This window comes from Parus major, chromosome 2 (assembly GCF_001522545.3).
Source record: "Parus major isolate Abel chromosome 2, Parus_major1.1, whole genome shotgun sequence".
Lineage (NCBI taxonomy): Eukaryota > Metazoa > Chordata > Aves > Passeriformes > Paridae > Parus > Parus major.
The window spans coordinates 81,246,056-81,265,657 of NC_031769.1; the positions used below are offsets into that span (position 1 = coordinate 81,246,056).

A 19,602-nucleotide genomic window follows, 5' to 3' on the forward strand; every position below is an offset into this window, starting at 1 on the left:
AAATTTGCCTTTCTGGTGCTAGCTATCAGTAATGCTGAGCCTGCACAGAGATATCAATGGAAGCTTTTGCCGCAAGGTATGCGATATTCACCAGCCATTTGCCTATGGTATGGGGCTCTAGCCCTGTCTGGAGTTTGCTAGCAGCCTCTATCCTTATATGGATGACATCTTGATGCCTGCACCCACAGAGGATGAACTTCAGCAGATACAGCCTCAGCTGTTCCCTGCCTTGCCTTCTCATGGGCTGCAAGTGGCTCCAGAAAGGGTTCAGAAACAACCTCCCTGGAGTTATTTGAGGGTCAAAAAAATTTTTTTGGGGACGAACAGTCCAACATCAGGAGGTGCGATTTTTGCATTCAGTGAAGACATTGAATGATGTCCAAAAATTGGTGGATGTTTTTACATGGTTGCGTCCCTATTTGGGACTGACCGTGACACAACTGTCTCCCTTGTTTGGTCTGTTAAAGGAGGACTCTGATTTAAAGTCAACACTGATCCCAGAGGCACAGCAGGTGCTGGAGGATGTTCGGTGAATAGTTTCTGCTTGTCAAGTTTATCGCATTGATCCTTACATTGATGTCGCTGTCTTTTCATTACCATTCCGGATTTGCATCACACAGGTATCATTGGCCAATGAAATGATGAATGGTCCGATCCCTTGCATGTCTTGGAAGGTGTTCTTCCTGCCCCATCAGCCACAGCAAGTGGCAAACTTTACTGGACTTTCTTTGCAGCCCAGACATAGTCAGGAACCTGTGCAAGGACCCACTGTCTTTACTGACGGTTCAGGAAGGACTGGAAAGGCCATTGCTACCTGGAAGGATGGATCTGAGTGGCTGGTTTTGGACAGTCGTGAGACTGGGTCAGCCCAACTGATGGAATTACAGGCTGCTGTCATGGCATTTCAGAAGTTTTCCCAGGCACCTTTCTATTTGGCCATGGATTCTGCCTCTGTGACCAAATTGAGAGCCATTCATGAGCAGATGTTGATGCTAGACATGTGTTCACTTTTTTTTTTTTTTGTAATAACAAAAGGGTGAGATATCACCCTGAAATTACAGCCTTCTGATTTTATGGAGCATTGTTTATTTTCCTATTATTTCTCCTTTTGATTATTTAGAATGTTGCTAGCTTCTTTGTTCATTTTTCTTTTCTTTTTCTCTTTGTTAAAAACAAAAAGGGTGAGATGTCACCCTGAAAACTCAGTTTTCTGAGCTTGTTGACATAGTGTCTAAAGACTTTCCCAGGACAGTAATTGTAAACATAGATATGAATACATTCTTTCTGATACACATCCTTTGATGGACATCTCTCACAGCCAGTGTGGTTGGGAAGGTATTATCCTGACCATCCAATCCCTGGCCATGGTCAGAAACCTATAAATTCTGAGAGAAGAAATAAAGCTCGCTCTTCCTTTCACCACACCTCGAGCTGTGTTCGTGTGACCTATTTAGTGTCCAGCAGCAACACACTACAGCTGGTTGTAAGGCAAAAAATACAGAGTGGTAACAAATAATAGAGTTAGGAAAAGCTGAATTCATTAGTAAGTGGAAGAGGAAGCAACTACTGTGGTAAATAGGAAAAGGTGCTGCAAACTTGGGAGGAAATGTATGAGCTGAAAAAGGAATACAAAGGAATTGTAAAGGAGCCAAAGCAATCAGAAAAATAGTTAAGGACGTTCATAGTACAAATGTGCAAACTGATAAATTACAGAGGCCATCTCAAGCTGGGATACTACAACAAAGAAGAAATCTAGAAACCACTAATGTGTAAAGAGACTGTGCATAGTCTCAAATGCAAATTACTGTGCAATGCAAATTACAAAATGCAAATTACTGTGCAATGCCACATAAAGACATGAGACAGGGTGACTGCAGTTACTGAGTCATCACTTCATCTGCCATTTTGGTTCTTGGGAAATGAAGATATTCACAAATCTAAGTAAACTGTTACAGAAATCAGAATATTTAAGAAGATATTCAGGTTTTGCAATTTAAGCAAAGAGAATGCCCTGAAAAGTAACATACAGAATTTATATACATATATAACTTAGTTAAAATGCTATGTACAAGAAGCAAATAAGAAATATTCAATCTAGAATTCAACATAATTAATACATACTCAGGTTCTAAACTGTTCCAAGTAAATCTGCCAGAACAACACAATCCAAGAACTTCAGTTATTAAATAAAATTGGCATAACTGATAAATGTGCTATTTTGCAAAACGATTATTTTAAGCTATAAAATCAATATAAAGCTTTGGAGTAGTAACAAAAAAGTACTTTTTCCCTAGCTGGCACAACAGCAGGTGCAGCACTGCATGAAAATACAATTTATTTTTTGAAGCCCTGTGAATGCATTTATGTGGAGAGACAGAGGGAGGGGTGTTTTCCTCCCCTGACAGATTGAAAAGGCTTTCCCTGCGACACTAGCCCAGGAGGCCTAGCTTTTCTGCACTACTGAAGCTGGGAGACATTATGTCCTTCTCCCTGATATGGATCTCCCAAGTTCCATTCTGAAAAGCTGCTCATTTTGAAACCTGCCTTTTGAAAGTCCTCTTGCCCTTCCTGTTCTCAGCCCTTCTCCAAATCATATGTGACCTAAAGAGGAGGCAGAATCAGAAAAGATAAATACCTCATCTTTCATTAACGCTGAAATGTTGTCTGAGAACTGACTATTATCTCAGTCCATTTTTTTTCTCCTTCCAGTTTTATGACCATCTATTGTTGAATTAAACAAACATAAACATCAAAGCTATCTTCCAATAAACAAGCAAGCTACACTGCTGTAACAAAAAAAAATACATAATAAAATAAACCGAAAAAGTCATTAAATGAACACTAACAATCATTTGAAAGCACATCTATTTACTAGTTCTCAATGAATTTAGAATTTATGATGTATAATTATTGATATGACATACATTCTATTATACATTTTTCCTAAAAGTCTGTTTCACCACCCTTGAAATAATGCAATAACACCATCTATGACCTAATTACATTTGTATATTTAAGATATCTTTAAAAATTAATTTACAAATATTTTACTAATTATATTTTCTATGAATATATAAAACTTAACTATGCATCTTCTAGAACTTGGATTGAGTGAGCCCTACTATATCAAGTATAATTTTTAACCTCTTTATCACTTACTTTTGTAAAACTGTATAAACATTGAACCTTGCTTGTCAGCAAACTAGTGTATCCTTTTCTTTCTTTAGTTAATTAATTTCTTCTTATAAATTTAGTTAATTTAGTTAATTTCTTTATTAATTAAGTTAAGCAGTGTTTTCTACTACCTGCGTAACTTTCATCCTACCAAGGGAAATGGAAAGGATTTCACAGCCAACAGGGATATGGGGGAAAAATCCTGTTATTTGCTTCCTAGACTAAAAGAGAAGTGATCCTCTGACAATCCAAATACTCAGATTCATTTATTTAGCACCACAGTTGTGCCTAACACTTAATAAAATCTACAGAAACAGGGAACACCCCCAAACAATTAAACTGAAGTCTTCTTATGCAGCTTTTAGGAAACATTTTCATTATCTGTTTTATTATTTCTTTGTTCAATAGCTCACTAGCTAAATTTCTACAGCACTAGAAACCTGCAAACTAAATAGGATTTCAGACAAAATGCAAAAATATGAACAAAGGTCATGCTCTATGATGATACACCCTTTCAGCACCCAATTCACAAAAATAAAAACATACAATATTACATGCAATGTATAGGTACAAGCTTTTCCATGGCAGGCAGGTATGCAAGGTCTAACAGCTTAAACCAACAGACTAATGCAGATTCATGCCAAAACCTTTCCTCCTGGAAGTCAGACAAACTGTTACATTTCTGAGTAAAAGACCATTCCAATGAATTGTATGTCTTCCTTAAATTAAATCTGCTAGCAAGAAGTACTGGAGAGCTGTGTTAATGGTTCTCATAGCTCCATCATACAAGTAATTGTTAACTATATGTGTACTATGAAATTATTAAATGTTTGTTTCCTAATGTCAAATCAATTATTAAGCACATAAGAAGCCATATGAAGGGCTTAAATTATTCACTTTCATTTATCACTTGGTCTCTCAACTTCAGCAACATCGGAAGAGTATGATGATATTTAAAATGAGCATTGATTATTTTCAGTACTCTCTGAAACATTAATATTCATATTGATAAATGTTATTTCCCATCAGAGAGAAAAAACTTGCCACATTCAGTTCATGCATATTTATCTGAGTCTTACATTTCTATTGTATGCAAATATGTGCATTAGCCTTGGCAAAGTTCATTCACATGACTTGCACTGCAATTATCACACTGAACGTAAACTATGCAATAATCTTGATGAAAAATACAATCAGCTCAGCCTTTTTACTTAGTTGTCCCCTCCAAGATGAAAAACACACTTCAATAAATGGAGTCAAGGAAAATAAAGTAGCAGGGAAAAAATAATTTCATAAGGTACTTTCAGTAATTTCCAGGACACTTCCAATCTCTTCTACATTATATTACATCAAACCTGACTCATCAATGTTCTAAGGAATACCTAAAGAGATCAGAAATAGACAAAAATTACTATCCCCAGATGTTTTAAATTCTGAGACTACTTCTCCAGAACACTGGATGGATAAAAGATATTTAGATAGTAAAAAGCCATGAACTTTTAAAATTCAGAAAATCCAGGTCTTCAGCTTTTAGATGAACTTCAGGCACAGGCCAAAGGAAATTGTCATTTAAGATATGTGGGTAGTTTACAAATGTTCAGTGGTCCATAGAAATAAAGAACTAAAGGGATGCCCCTGAACCACTGAAGTCCATTCTCTCTGAATGAAGACACTGACAGACGCTCAGCTAAGGACAGCATCCCACTGTAAAACCAATTCATTATTTTAATCTTTATTATCCTGAGGATATTAACCTCCACAAACCAAGTACCCCAATGGCTATAGGATAAGTTCTAATTTTCAGTTTAATTTTCATTACGAGACAGATGATTTTTATTTTTGTGTGGGTGTAGGTGTATGTGTCACTAATTCTTTGTCTTCCATAGCTTCGCCTCAAATCTGATGTCTGCAACCACAGACTATCTGTTGATGGCAGTCACACCACCTTCAGCATTCTCCTCTGCAGATCTATACCCAAGCCAACCTCTTCTCACCTCCTCTCACAAAACTCACCTTTCTCCTGCAGATCTTCTGAATAAAAGTGACTAGAAGTTTACATAGTCATCCTGGCAAGGATTCATCTTTAGCTGGATACTCTGCCATCATAAATGAGTCTTTACTGGACACATGGCCAAATGACCCAGTGATCAGCTAATGCTTCCTCTTTTCATTCTGCTTGTCCTTGCTTTTTTTTCTACTGATGAACTCAGCCTTATAGCTGTAATTTCTGCTGTTAGTCCCCAAATGCAGGCATCTCATATTTCCTATTATTAAATTTCATCTAGCTGTTATTACTGCCATCCTCAAGGTCAAGATTTTCTTCCCTATAACATTGTGATCTTTTGCTGTATTAGGAGGCCTTGAACTGGGTCATCAACAAATTTCATTACAGTAGTGACATTCAGTCACCCCTTCACTAGTAAAAAGCACTAATAAAGGATAACATTCTCCAGAGAGCTCTCTGAGAAATCCAGCCAGAAATCTTCCTCCTGCCAGATGTCCTCTAAAGTCACACTACCTGCCATCTCCCCTCAGCTACACGTGCAGCTACCTTAATAATGGTCATCTTCTTTAGTAGGGCCTCTAGTCTCCTATTTGGCACAAAAATAGATTTATTTTTTCTTTAAAAAATACGTTCCCTATTTAAAACTATAATTGGTTCTTTTTTCATGAACTGTTCTCATAATGCAGTGCCATGGTTAATAATGGCACATTTGTTATGCCAGCTGGTACTTCAGGGGTTTGCACGTTATTGTATTATAGTAATCTGAATTACTGATTTTAATAACTGGCAGTTATGTCTAATAGTTCATCTTTTTCATGTCTTCTATAGAGATATAAACCATACCAGACTTGGTAATACCACTTCAAGGTCTTGCTATTAAGCCTGTAACTTTATATATCTATAAAAGAAGTATTAAGATAGAAATCATCTATTCTCTTTCCAAGACTAAAACTGAGAATATGGCATATATTGGTGGACTGCGGGGTGGGTCTTGTTTTTCTGTCACACCTATTCCTAATGGAGAGTATCATCTGCTTGGCAGTATCTTTCCCTTTTATACAACCTTCCTGATTTTCTTTATGTCCTTTTTCAGGTGAATATTCACCTCTAAGATACTGAACCATGCTCCTACAAGATTTGGTTCCTTGTTCAGGATACTCATTCCTAAGAGTCTAATTAATCTTGAACTTTATAAAAACTCAAGTCTCTCCCACACTCCATCCTGAACAAGTAGTATAGCACCAATTCATCCTTTCCTGCAGCACTTTCCTGTGCTGCAGGGACTTCACTGACACCTGCCTTGCCTTCCTAAAATATCTAACAATATATTTTTTTTTATACTGCTTAACCACAAAACATACTATTGGTAGTTTAGGGCAGGGCTGACTGTAGATAAGGCAAGGTGTGGAAATCAGACCCAATGTAATTCACACAAAGACAAGTCTTCCCTTTCTGCAGACCCACTGTTTCACCAAACTGCCTAATACAGGAGCTGATTACCACAACCATAGAAACTTTGTGCAGACCCTCACCCCTCAACACACAACAGATATCCCCAGGTGCTAAGACAGTATCAAAAATACTAGGGCATAAAATTTTGCCCACCCTTCTTAAGTCAGGACTGCTCCAGGGCCCAAATCGAACCATTCTATATCAGCAGATTAAACCAAAACAAAAAATACTTTAAATACTCAAAAAGTAGAACTTAGGCTAAAATAATAAAATATATATTCTAAGCATATAACTCTAGATATTTTTTAAAACCATAAGTGTCAAATTCTGCTTGAAGTAATGTCTGTGCTTTAACTGAATATAGAGAAGGAGGAACACATGTGGTGCAAAAGTATTTATGATTAATAAAAGTATTTATGATTAATAAAAGTATTTATGATTAAATAGAATTGAATACCCAAATCCTGAAATTATAGAATTCATTAGACTAGTATAATGCTGCACAATTACTCTTTTTTATATCATCTACTGCAAGTTTTAGGAGCTCTTTTTACCCACTGGTATCAATGTGCTATGTCATATTTACATACACCATGTATAAAAGGCTGAGGAAGTATTAGACATGTCAGAGGGTGACAGAAAAACAAGAGAAAACTAATTTAAATTCTTTCCCCAGCATGAAACTCTACAGACAGGTACTGGATTTACATTTTGAATGGAAAGGTGCTTCATACACTAGTAAGGAAGAGTTCTAACACACCAAAACAAATCCATCACGCCTTACTCAGCTTGCCCGCCTTGCATTATTTGCCATCCACCAACACACCATCCACAGATTTCCTCAAGGACCCTACTAAGTAAGCATTGCCCTTGGGTCTTTCCTCAATGAAAACATCTTCACACATTACTGCTCACACCTTAGACTTGGAAGAAAGTTGCCAGCAGGCAGTGTCTCTCTCTGAGCTTCAGCATGACGACCTTTGCTCTATTTCTTTCCTACCAACCCAGATGTCTCATGACTCCTAGCAGGCAGCCCAGCCTCCCTCTGACTCATGCAATCTATAAGTAAATGAATGTCCTAACAAAGGATCCAAGTTAGCCACCAAGGAATGCCAGGGGCTCCAATGCCACAAAAACTTGGGCTGATAAATAAAGAAAGGAGGGTTGCCAAATTTCTTTAAGAAAAATTGTCAGGTACCAAAGACTTTTGCCATCACTGTTTCAATTTTTTTCATGTTAAGCCGCCCACTGTTTCCCTAAGAAGCTCTCCATCTCCCTTTTAGTGTACTCACTGTTCTTCATTGTTGACACAAAGGAGTAAGGGAGCTTGAACTAACTAAAGAGGTAAGTTAGCTACTAAGACTGATAGTGCAAATATGGTGGCTGCTCTCCTAGACGGGTTAGTGATGATGCCCAGGCAGTCCAGTGTCAATAAAAGCCTTTGTTCAGTTTCAGCAGGCAATTATGGAGCCAGCATGGAGCTGGCAGATTGGCACAAGGGACAAAGTAACTGTCCTCCTCCTTCAAACATCGGCCAGATATCCACCTGATAAGAGCTTTGCTCCACAGCTGTACCTGCAGCCAAAGAAGAGTCAAGGAAATGTAGACTGATAAAAGCAGCCTGCAGGGATGGGAAAAAGGCAGCTGAAACCAATTACTATTTGCACTTATCTCACATCAGCCTACAGGTTTCTAATAGAAAAACCAAAACAATGGCCCTGACCAACCACTTCATTTCCAGCACTCTCCTAATTGTGGGTTATTTGAGCTACTTGTCTGCAGGCTAAGGAAGAACTGCTCTGTATTAAATATATTTTGAGTTCCTAACCAAAATAATCTCCCTCAAATAGTATTTTTATTGTAAACAAAAGCCGCAAAAGTTTACCCCTCAGGTTCCTTAAGACAACAGAGAAAAACTACATTAAGCAGTTGCAAACAGCCAAAAGACCCAAGAAAATCATTAAGCCAAAATTTAGGAGATGCAGGGTTGTTACTCAGAGGGCTGTCCACAAATGGCATAATAACATGCTCTTTCTAGTAGCTGTGGTATGCAGAAGATCTGTCTTTCAATAGTCACTAGTACACTTAAGAAATGCCATATTCTTAACAAGCTTAAGATTCAGAGGACATGGAAGTTATGACATTTTAAAACTCTCCTGGACCAGAACAGAAGTTAGGCTGTAATTTGAAGTAAATTAAAAGTAAATTAAAGTAAATATATATAAACATGATGCAAATTAAAATAAAACACTTGTTTAGTAAGTAATAACTGTGCATGAACTGACTCTTTCATTTTAATAATTTTATAATTTCATAATTTTAATTTTCATAGTTTTCTAAGTTAATGTTAACAGAGATACATTTGAAACCTAACTAATTTTAATTTTACATCATGTCTCCTTTCTTTCATAAAAAGTATAAAGGAATCACAAAACCACTTTAACATGCCAAGCAAAATGGTTTAAATATTCACAAAATGTAAAATTTCAACAAAGAACCTGTCAATGATCACCAAGGAAGGATTTTTCTGATTTGTTTTCACATAAGAGATAACAGTAATTATTGACCTACATATTCTCCATGCAGAGCAAACAAAACACCAGCATCACAAGAATACAAGGCAGTGTTTTATTGCTCACAGCTTCTGCAAATGTTTGAAAACATCAGACCTTCAATTAGTCTTTTTTGTAATGCGTCATATTCCCAGAAACATTCCCATATTTCCACGGTTTACTCTTAACTGACACTAGGCAAAAGTACTTCTATAAAAGCAGTCCACAAAACTGCACTGCTATTCAAAGGAGAAAAAAAAAAAGCAGGTTTGGGGAAATTAAGGGTCCTACTACAAGGAGCCACACCACCTTGGACTCTCAGAAGTGGCCAGGGGCTACTCTGGCACAGTGCCTCTCCTGTCAGATGTCAAAGACATCTGCTGTTGGGTCCAGGCATTCTAGAAAAGCCCTGCCCACTCTCTCATGGAGCCTGCAAAGCACTCGGCAGGGTAGCTGCCTGGAGCCAGCTGCTGTTGGCAAAGCAAGAGAAGCTTTTCTCCAAGCAGCTCTTGCACACAAAGCAATGAGAAGACTGAATATCAGAGGAGTTGTGTCCTGGCAACCTACTGAAAGACAGTACTATTTCCCAGAGCTCTACAGTCCTTCCTCCGTCACAGGGCCAGACACATTCCTTGCATGCTGTGGGAATGCCTACATTTTTCTTAAGAGGAAAGCAAGACAGGAAAAATCATCACAGGCTAAACAGGACAGAGACATCAGAATCCCTCTCAGATACCTTTCAGTCCATGTGCTTTTGAAAATCATTATCCTAGCTTTCAAAATACCAAAACTAAATTAAGTATAATTTACAATTAATAAATAATATGGCTAACTAAATATTTGCATCTAAGCTTGAAAGTCTGAAATATTTTAGCATGACATGACACAAATGCCAGTGAAAACAAATGGAAAAAGTAAGATCTAATTACCTAGATGTGGTATAACAAAGACAAAAACACTCCCAGGGTGAAATCCATATCTAAAGAAAATTATTTAATGTTCTGATTGTTTTTTATTACATGCAAATGTAATCTGGTTTGGTAGTTTAAACTATTGAAAATATATAAAATCTTAAAAAAACCCCAAACCAGGTAGGAGGTTTCTTATATAATTAATCCAGGACCTTCCAAGAAAATGAAAATATAAAGTCACCCACAAAGATAAGAGCTCCTAAAGTATTACCAACATGCATCAGTAATTTAAATAATTTACATTAAAGATTTTAAAGGAACTACTGGAAGTTCAGTATTTCCCCAAGTCTTGGCAAGATCTGAATAAAAAGTCAGAGAATTTATTTCCAGTCTATCTCAAGAACCTAGAAGGCATTCTGGAGAGAGTAATACAACTTAAAGGTTAAACTCACAGAATCAGCATGAAATCTTCAGAAGACCTATTTATATGTTTAAAATACTCTTTCCATCCTTTGAAGAGTTCAAAGAATACTATATGAGCCATATTCCCATGTAGAGCAGTTTGGGGAAAAGAAAATAATGTGACAGAATTCATAAGAATTGATCAGACACAGTGTTGGATATTGCACATCGTTTATTGATGTTTCAAGAGTGCTGCTATTAGGCTGCAATTGTATTCTGCTTTTTCTTCATTACAAAATCTAAAAAATGTGAAGGGTACTTCACTTCTTCTCTACTCATCAATTTTTCCAGACAAGTAAGGAGACTCCCAGTCCTTTTTGTCATGTGTTGCTAGAGAACACCTTTTACACCACGGAAAGCCTACACTGAGAGTTCAAACATTTTAAACTGGAAAAGATAGCATAAGCAGTGTTGAACAAAGTTAGCGTTTCTGCCATACCAAGTGGTCACTAGAATCAAATAGTCACTCTACAAAGAAGACGGTGATTGGAATCAAGTATTCACGATTAAAGTACCTTAAAAAATATAAAAGTAAAATCCTTCTAATATTTCCTAATGTATTTTAAGTATGCATATCTCTGGTATTTGTAAAACAGATGAAGTGAGTCTCAGCATGCAGCCACTTAGTCACAAAAATATTTTGTGAGATGTCCCACAAAAATGAATGTGCATGCTTTTGTATAAAATGATTCTTGGAAATGTACCCAATAAAATAAAATTAGTAATAATGACCGTCTTACCTGGTCCCAGGGACAGATGATTCCTCCAAAACACATAAAGAGATATCCCATGGCAACAAGACATACCCAGACCACCAGAGAAAATATACGAAGCAGCTTCTTAAATACAGGTTCTACGCAGACAAGGATAAATATAGCAAAAAAAATTGCTAGGGCTGTTGGAACAGTTATTAAAAATGCCACGTGGTCTTCAACTTCCTGAAAACAGAGGAAAATGAAAAGGAAGTTAAAAACAAATGTACATAAAGGTCAGACATCAATAACATACTTTAAACTTATTGTACATGGAGATGCCAGAAAGGCATGACTAGCTATCTAAAGTGAGTTAAATCAAAATAGGATTTCTTTCATGATAAGAAACTGCTATGTAGAGCATCAACCTTGTAACTACTACTGTAAATACTAACCACAATAGCATAATACTTCTTCTATTACTTTGAGTTGCAGCAGGCTGTGAAAAGTGTGTGCAACATGAGGGGGGCTGCATTGGAAAGCTCAGTCTGCAGTGGACCCACAGCCCATGGCCAACCATCCAACAACCCCACTGCTGACCCACACAGAACAGAGAGGGGCAAAATGCAGAAGAATGGAGCTTGCAAGAGCATGAATCTTCAGGAGAAAGAAACTTCCCCTGAAGCCTGGCATGCCCTTGCAGAATCTCTTCTTTGCTCTGCAGACTAAAAAGACCCATCGCATCAGGAGAGGTGCTGGAGCTGAGCCAGGCAGCTCCATCTGCTCTGTAACAGCCAACGCAACCACAAGAACATGATGGGGGACAGCAGCAGGGACTCTTTTGTGAGAGGTACAGAGGTGTGCCTCTGACACATTCCTGAGAGCTGTGCTGTTTACTGGGGGCACATAGCAGGGATGTCACCAAGAGACTCCCAAGCCTCACAGAGCCCATTGTTGCCTGTAGCTAAAGGACACAAAATGATTCACATGAACACTCTCAATGTCAGAACAAAAAACAGTCTTTTATTCTCTGACTCCACTATTTATAGATTCTCAACAATGACCAGGTATTGGATAATTAAGTTACCACCTTCCCAAGCACACTGGTCATGACAAATGTCCATCAAAAGACGTTTCTTAGAAGGAATGTGATAAAAAACTTATGTTTATAGGACTTCCATGGGAAAGTAACTAAAACTATGAAAACATTATCAGAAGGCTTAATTTTCACGGCGACAGTTGCCCGCTGCTGTAGTTTTACAAGGGCACCAGTGACACAACCAGGAATAGTCTGAGCAACACCAAGATGGATTGCAGAGAGTGATGATAAGACACTCTGGAATGTAAGTAGTTTTTTCACCAATCGTCACAAAATTCCCAGGGGAAACAGAACCTCAGTCCATTCCACTCCTACAAGTTTGATGGCAATCAAATGGCAATCATTTGATTCAATCAAATGAATCATTGGATCAAATTTCAGATAGAGATGCTCTGAGTCTGAAAGGGGATTTCAAGTCAGCAGGAAAAGGAATTCCAGCCACTCTAGCCAGTATGCTGGGTTTGGGGGCAGTAAACAAGAGATGTGCACCTAGGATCTTGATGCACAGATGTGGTGAGATGGCTCTTATGACGGGAGTGTTGGAATGGAAGACTACTAGTTCTTCAGGAAGGAGAGGAGAGGGAACACAAGATGGAGGTGTTTCCCTCTATGTCAATGACCAGTAAGGGTGATGGATGAAGAGCTGAGGGCTTATAGGCTGGGTTAAAACGAGAGCAAAGATAGGCAACATTACAGTGGGGGTCTGCTACAAGTCATCCAATCAGGAAGACTGAGATGAAGCCCTCTATAGACAGACAGAAACAGCCTTGTGTTCACAGGTCCTGGTCCTCATGAGGAACTTCAACCACCCGAATATATGTTGAAGGGGCAACACAGCAGGGCATGAGCAATCCAGTGGTTCCTGGAATGCACTAATGATAATTCCCTCCCCCAAGTGATACAGGACAGATTGGATGGGGCTTTAAGCAGCATTTTCTACTGGAAGGTGTGCCTGCCCATGGCAGGAGGATTGGCACTAGGTGAGTTTTAAGATCCCTTCTAAACCTAAGCACTCTATGATTTAACATTATTTGAAGCAAATTGAGAAAACTGTAAATCACCCTGAACAGTGCAGGTGTAAAAATGCCTCACAAATCAATGACATCGATAGTTCTGTAAAAAATACTTTTTGACAGTGATAGTGGAAAGGTACTAAATGTTTTGATTCTGTTTAAAGTATTTATCTCGAAGTACATACTCTAGATTACATATAGACATTTATATGTCTATATGTATAGATATATGTCCTAGCAACTGCTTACTTTGAAATATAAAAACAACACCCAGAGCAAGGACCAGAATATAATGTGAAGATTCAGAATATTCAATATTTATATATATGTAATTATATATTTACTATATATTTATATGCAGAACTTACATGGAAGCTACTAGACCAACATTAAATCATCTAATGATGGGTGCATTAAAAAAATAAATATTTTGGCTTTTGTTGCTGTACATGCTCAAAAGTAAGCCTGGTTGAAATACAAAAGCACTATATCAAAGCACAGTCACAGGATCTTTGGTCATTCCCCAGCTGTTGTGAATTCTAACAGCCTCTTTTGCAGCAACAAGGATTCCCAAAAGCAGGCCCTAAATGTTACTGCTGTTACAATAACCACAGACTTCATCAAGAAAAGCCTCAGATTCATTTCTCATGGTGAAATCTTCAAGAGAATCTGAAAGTACTTACTTGATGACTTGTAAGACATCTAATCACAAATAGACATATCTTTTTCCCTTATTTGTAGTTGCTTCCTTAGTGCCCTGTTAAATCATGTTTATCGATGGCTTTTCAACATAAATATGTAACGTTTTACTTAAAAGTATCTTAATACGACTTTTTTCCTTTCTTACGTATAAAAGGTTTGCTTCAATTAAATCAAAACTAAAAATTTACAAATAAATTTGTAAATTTACCAACATTTACAAATGCCATCAGCAGATTTATTTTGTTTTTTTTCTCTGATCTAGTAAGTTTTACAATTTGATATCTAGAGACACTTGCTCCTTCACTGTTCCCATTTCTTCATTTTCCTTGCAGCCCTGCTTCTGTATGCACTGCAGACTGTGACACCCAGCTGCTCCCAGCTCCAGCTCAGGAGCAGCCACCACCCTGGCAGGCCCAAACCAAGGGAAACACCACAATATATCCTGCCCTGCCTGACAAAAGTCAGCTCATCTTTCAACTCTCCTTATTTTTAATTCCCTTTTAAATTTATGAAGTCACACATTTAAGCAATTGCTATTGCAACACTGACAATCACAGTATAAGCAAAGAAGTGTCAGGAAATTTTAAGTGGTGATGCTAAATTTGAAATGCAAACACTAAGCTTAGAAATATCAGATACACACACAAAGGCCTTCAAGCACACTGAAAACAAAATTATGGCCTTAAATTTAGGCATAGGGTTAAGTGTCTGCAAGAGTATAGAGCTGCATAGAGTAAGATAAATCTTGCACAGTAAGAGTAAAAATATAAAACCTACCTACTATTAGGAAGAACTACTGATTTGTATATCTGAATGTTGTGATTTTTGATCAATCCCATCTCTGAAACTTGTCTCAGTTAATTGATTTAGTAAGTCAATTGACATTGGTTGTCAACACAACAAATGTCATCTCAGTTAACACCAAAAGCATTTAACTTCAACCTTTGACTTCTGCACCTCCGGGTGGGATAGCAAAACTATTGTTGCAAGAGACAGCTGTCTCGGGCAAGAGGGTAATACCAACTTCCTTGCACCATCTGTCATGCAGCGCAAGTCACAGCACCAAAGGAAACCACAGACTCCTGGAGTAAGCTAAGACTGTGGAAAACCACATATTTAAATGATGGAAAATTGGCATTTCAGTGATAAAGATCATGGCTACAAATATACTAGCAAGAAAATCCAGATGCACTTCAAGCGCATGCTTCTCCACATCAGCAAAAAAGTAATAAAAATATTGTACTTTCTGTGAGGATTTGGCTTCATAACAGATCAACAATATTTAGATGCCTGATATATTTATATATATTTTATAATTAGATCAAAATGTTTGTTCCAAATTTACAGCTACTCAATTTCATTTTTTTTTATGCCTACACTGATCTCAACATTTGGCTGAACTATTTTGGTCACTAAATCTAAAATTTTACTTCTGCTTTTTCTCCTTCCGCAGTTGCCTACTTCACAATTTTACATTTTGATTTAAATGAATGCTAAATAAAAAAAAAAAAAAATAGACAACACAGTATCAGCTCCTGGGCATAGGTGACCTCCCTGAGTTGACACAAGGCAACATCCTTCTGCTGTCATAAACTGCTTGCATCACACCATACCCTGTACAAATCCTGAACTAAAATTGAAATTTAAAGACAGAATAGTGTACACATTAGACAATTTATAAAATACATCAGGAAATAGAACTTTATTGTAATTTGTATCCTTTACAGAAAACGTTAATATGTACAGCAGGATTTTCACAATCCTGCCTTTAAAATACATGCTAATATCAGCTCAAGAAAAGCAGGCCCTGTAAGGCAGGTTTATTTTGGAAACTACTTTGAACAATATTTTCCTATTACTTCAGAGGAACTAAATCTTTATAAAATTGTAACTTTAAAAGCAGGGCATGCAGCTTCCTGATCGATATTTGCAATTATCAGCGCGTTTAGCAAGTTGGGTGTTGCAAAATCCTGAAGGTTAGATATTCTGTTACCTCAACCACTTCCCAAAGAGGTGGGTGGAAGAATTAAAAAATATAAAACCAAACACTTTGGGTTTTTTTCCTGCTAGTCTCAGAAATTAAAATACACCAGAGGTAATGGAATTAAAATATCAGCATGACACTTTTGAATATAACAGCTAAGCCTGCAATAGATGGATCTTACCTGACAGCTGTGTCTCCCTGAGTGTTTTCTACTGTGCTGTCTTTTAATTACCAAAGAAATTAAAAAGTCTACTGTTGAAATTTTTCCAACCCCCACAAATTCTTCAAAAGTGTGATAATCTTGTTACAACCAGTAAAATCTGAAGAGTCACTTTCAATCATCTTTCCAAAATCCACAACCTTCTCTCTGTGTACATCCTGTTCTTTCCCAGATGTCATGCCCTCAATTTAATTTTAAACAGCAAAGCTGCTGTAAAGCACTTCACTGTTATATATAAAAATACAGTCAGATGAAATAATCCATAAAAATGAAGTTAAAATGCCAGTTTTAGCATAAAATCTTTTAACATGATCCCTCATTCTTTTGACACTATTTCTTTATTCTTTTTGTTTAATGGAATTCAACAGTAGTCTATATACAGAGGACTTCTGCTGAAATATCACACACTTTGAATTAACTCAAACCATTTACCACATTAGACTCCTACTAAAATCTTTTTTTGCTGAGATCAATGAAGCACATTCTAAATATAAATATAAATCCAAGTGATTAATATTCTTCAGACATTGATTCACTTTTTTATTTCATACACCTATTCAATTTTTAGTGTCTTCAATTTCATGCAGTGTAGGTGCATGATGTTGCAAATGTTGAGTGCTAGAAGAAATGTTACAGGGCTCAAGGATTACTAGGTGGCTGACCTCTCAATCAAACATGAGTCCTCCTTTAACAGGACTGACTGAAAGAATCTGTTGAGTTTTCTCTGCAGCAAAAACTGGCCATTTTCCCTGTAAAACCTTTTCCAGGACTTGAGACAATGGTTTTCAGCAGACATAATCACCCTTCTCTTTGTAAAACTGGACAGGATTTTAATTCTCTAATATCTCAAATAATATTTCTCTACAAAATCTGAAGAAGTCTTCTGGCTCCTTGTGACCCTTCTCCTATGGTTTTATATTTTAGTGAATTTTCTTATGGCTGACCGCACTGTGTAGTATCTACTAGACTGCTGGAAAAATCTCCATTTTATTAAGAGGTACTGTGCCCTGCTCCTGACCAAGTAGCTGTACATTTTCATCTAGGTTTTCATCATTTAGGACAACAACTGAAGAGTTTTTGCCAGCAGCCTCAGGATTCTTTTCTGTCAATTCTATTAGTATTAGTCCATCTCCACTTCAGAAATTGTGCAGTGTCTCTAAGGCCAGATGCTATTTCCAATACCATATGATGTTTTCTGGACCCACAACTCAGAGAGGCTCCTCTGCCTTTTGTGCCCACCATTTACCTTTCATAACATAAAACTTTGCTTGTTATGCTTGCCTAGCTGCCTGGTTAGAAGCTTACTTATGTCCTTTTTTTTTAATCTTTCATCGAGTTTTGTGCAACGTATACAAGGACGTTAGCAGAAAATTAACTGACCTGTAGCTTTTAATCAAACTGTCCTGAAGTTTGTGTCAACGAAGCTTTTCATTTTTACTAATGTCCAATGTAACTGCATGCCTGAATTATTTTTCTGATTCAGCATTCCCTGACTTAGCAGATCAACAACAACATCAGGCCCAAAGCCAGATGTTTCATGATGTCTGTTGTCTTGAGAAATTCAGCTCTGTCTATTAATGAGTCTGATGTGCAGTCTCCACTTGCTGTTAGTGCACAGAGATTTCTGACTGCGTACTAAATGCATGTCAGTCCAGCCATTTGCACATCACATAGATCACGTGGCATTACAGATGCCCAGCTGCTGTGTGATGCTGTATGTAACCATCAGAAGCAGTTCTGCATCCATGGCCACACTCTACACCATTCTGTATTTGTTACTACATGGGAATATAACTGGAGCAGCAAGACTTCATTCAAACCCTTCAAATGACATTCTGGCCACCGGAAGCCTTTCCCCAGGCTTGAAAGCCATGAACCATGTGTGCTGTAAATGTGTTCCCTGTATGAGAAGTGTGCAGATTTGCAATGGTGCAGCACTTCTGCTGCAATCCAACAAGAACTGTTCTTTGTCGTTACAGGCAATGTCCTTGTGAGCACACAAGACTAACAGCTAACACTGACAACACAGTGACCAACCCTGCAGGTCTTGTGTGCACCCATGTGACCACACACATGCCTGACTACCAAGCCAAGCACTTTTGGCCAGTGGTTTGTTGTTTTTTTTTTTAGTAAGTCCAGTTACATATAGATATTATTTAGCTTCTCAATTAGTCAGTAGAAAATTATTGCATCCAGATTTTTCCAAGTATACCTGATAGCTATAAGTGAACTTCACCTGCTTCAGTGTTGTAGCAATGATTATCAGGAACACAAAGTCTTGACACATTAGAGATCAAAGACTTCTCTGTTTAATGTGAAAAACATCAGAGCTCACAGAGGGTTTGGAAAGGCTCTTTCAGAGGTGCCATGGCTGCTGTGTAAATAAAAGTAAGAAAAGAAGTTGGAAGAAAACTTCTGGAGGTAAAATATTCATTGTTAATGAAGAAAGCAGAGAGCTGTTGTAGCATTCCAAGAAATGCTTCTGAAAAAACCCCAAACTGGTTGGCAAGCAAAAGTTCAATAAGCGTCTAAGAAAATGCGTTCAAAAGGGAAATCAAAGAAACCGGGATATTTGCGGAATAGGGATTTTGTCTCTAGAAGGCAACTGAGCTTAACAAAGAATGAGTTTGCTAGCACTTCCAGTATCATAGGAAAACATTCAAATTGAATGTTATAGATTGACTGTTATAGAAAGAAAGTGCATGGTTTAGGAGAAGCAGTAATGTCAAGGAGACCAGTGAGTCTCAACAAAATGAAAGGACAGAAGTTGATTAAATTCAGCTAAGAAGGTTTCAGACTCTATTTTTAAAATCTGGCAGAGAAATAAGACACCCTATAGAAGAATACACTCTTCTCTACAAGCCTAAGAAGCTAGATGGAAGAACTAAAATGCTCATTGTTGAAGCATTATTTATACAACAGTCACTGAAAACTTAGTGTAAAAAAGACCATCAGTGGAATAATGAAAAAGTAGAAAAAGACTAAAAGCCACACTGTTCAGCAGGGACTGAAAAAAGGCCTGTATTAACAGTCTAAGAGAATTAACTAACAGTATATAGTGGCTATGAGCCACAAAAAAGAGACTGAACAGCAAAGCCTCATAAAAATAAATTGCTTAGAGGACTGGTTATCATGCAGATATAAGAAAGGCTGTCAAAGAAGAAAACACAGCAGGTCAAGAGATACTTTAGTGACGCCCAGATGGACTTGCTAAGCATCACAAAAGCAGATGGAAGCTGAGACCACAGTCTGTGTCTCATGCACTGCTGTAAAACAAGTACACAGATGAAAAAACACACCCATACAAAGAAGAAGAAAACAATCTTGAGATCAGTT

The 19,602-nt window shown here is 37.5% G+C and overlaps 1 protein-coding gene across 4 annotated transcripts in view; it reads right to left on the minus strand.

The window, feature by feature from the left end:
- Window positions 1–19,602, minus strand: part of ADCY2 (adenylate cyclase 2) — a 276,092-nt gene that overhangs the window by 241,776 nt on the left and 14,714 nt on the right. For all 4 annotated transcript variants that reach the window (XM_015617679.3, XM_033512153.1, XM_015617680.3 and 1 more), the window contains exon 2: window positions 11,297–11,494. In XM_015617679.3, the coding sequence (XP_015473165.1) occupies window positions 11,297–11,494 (198 nt within the window). The remainder of the gene's footprint in view (window positions 1–11,296; window positions 11,495–19,602) is intronic.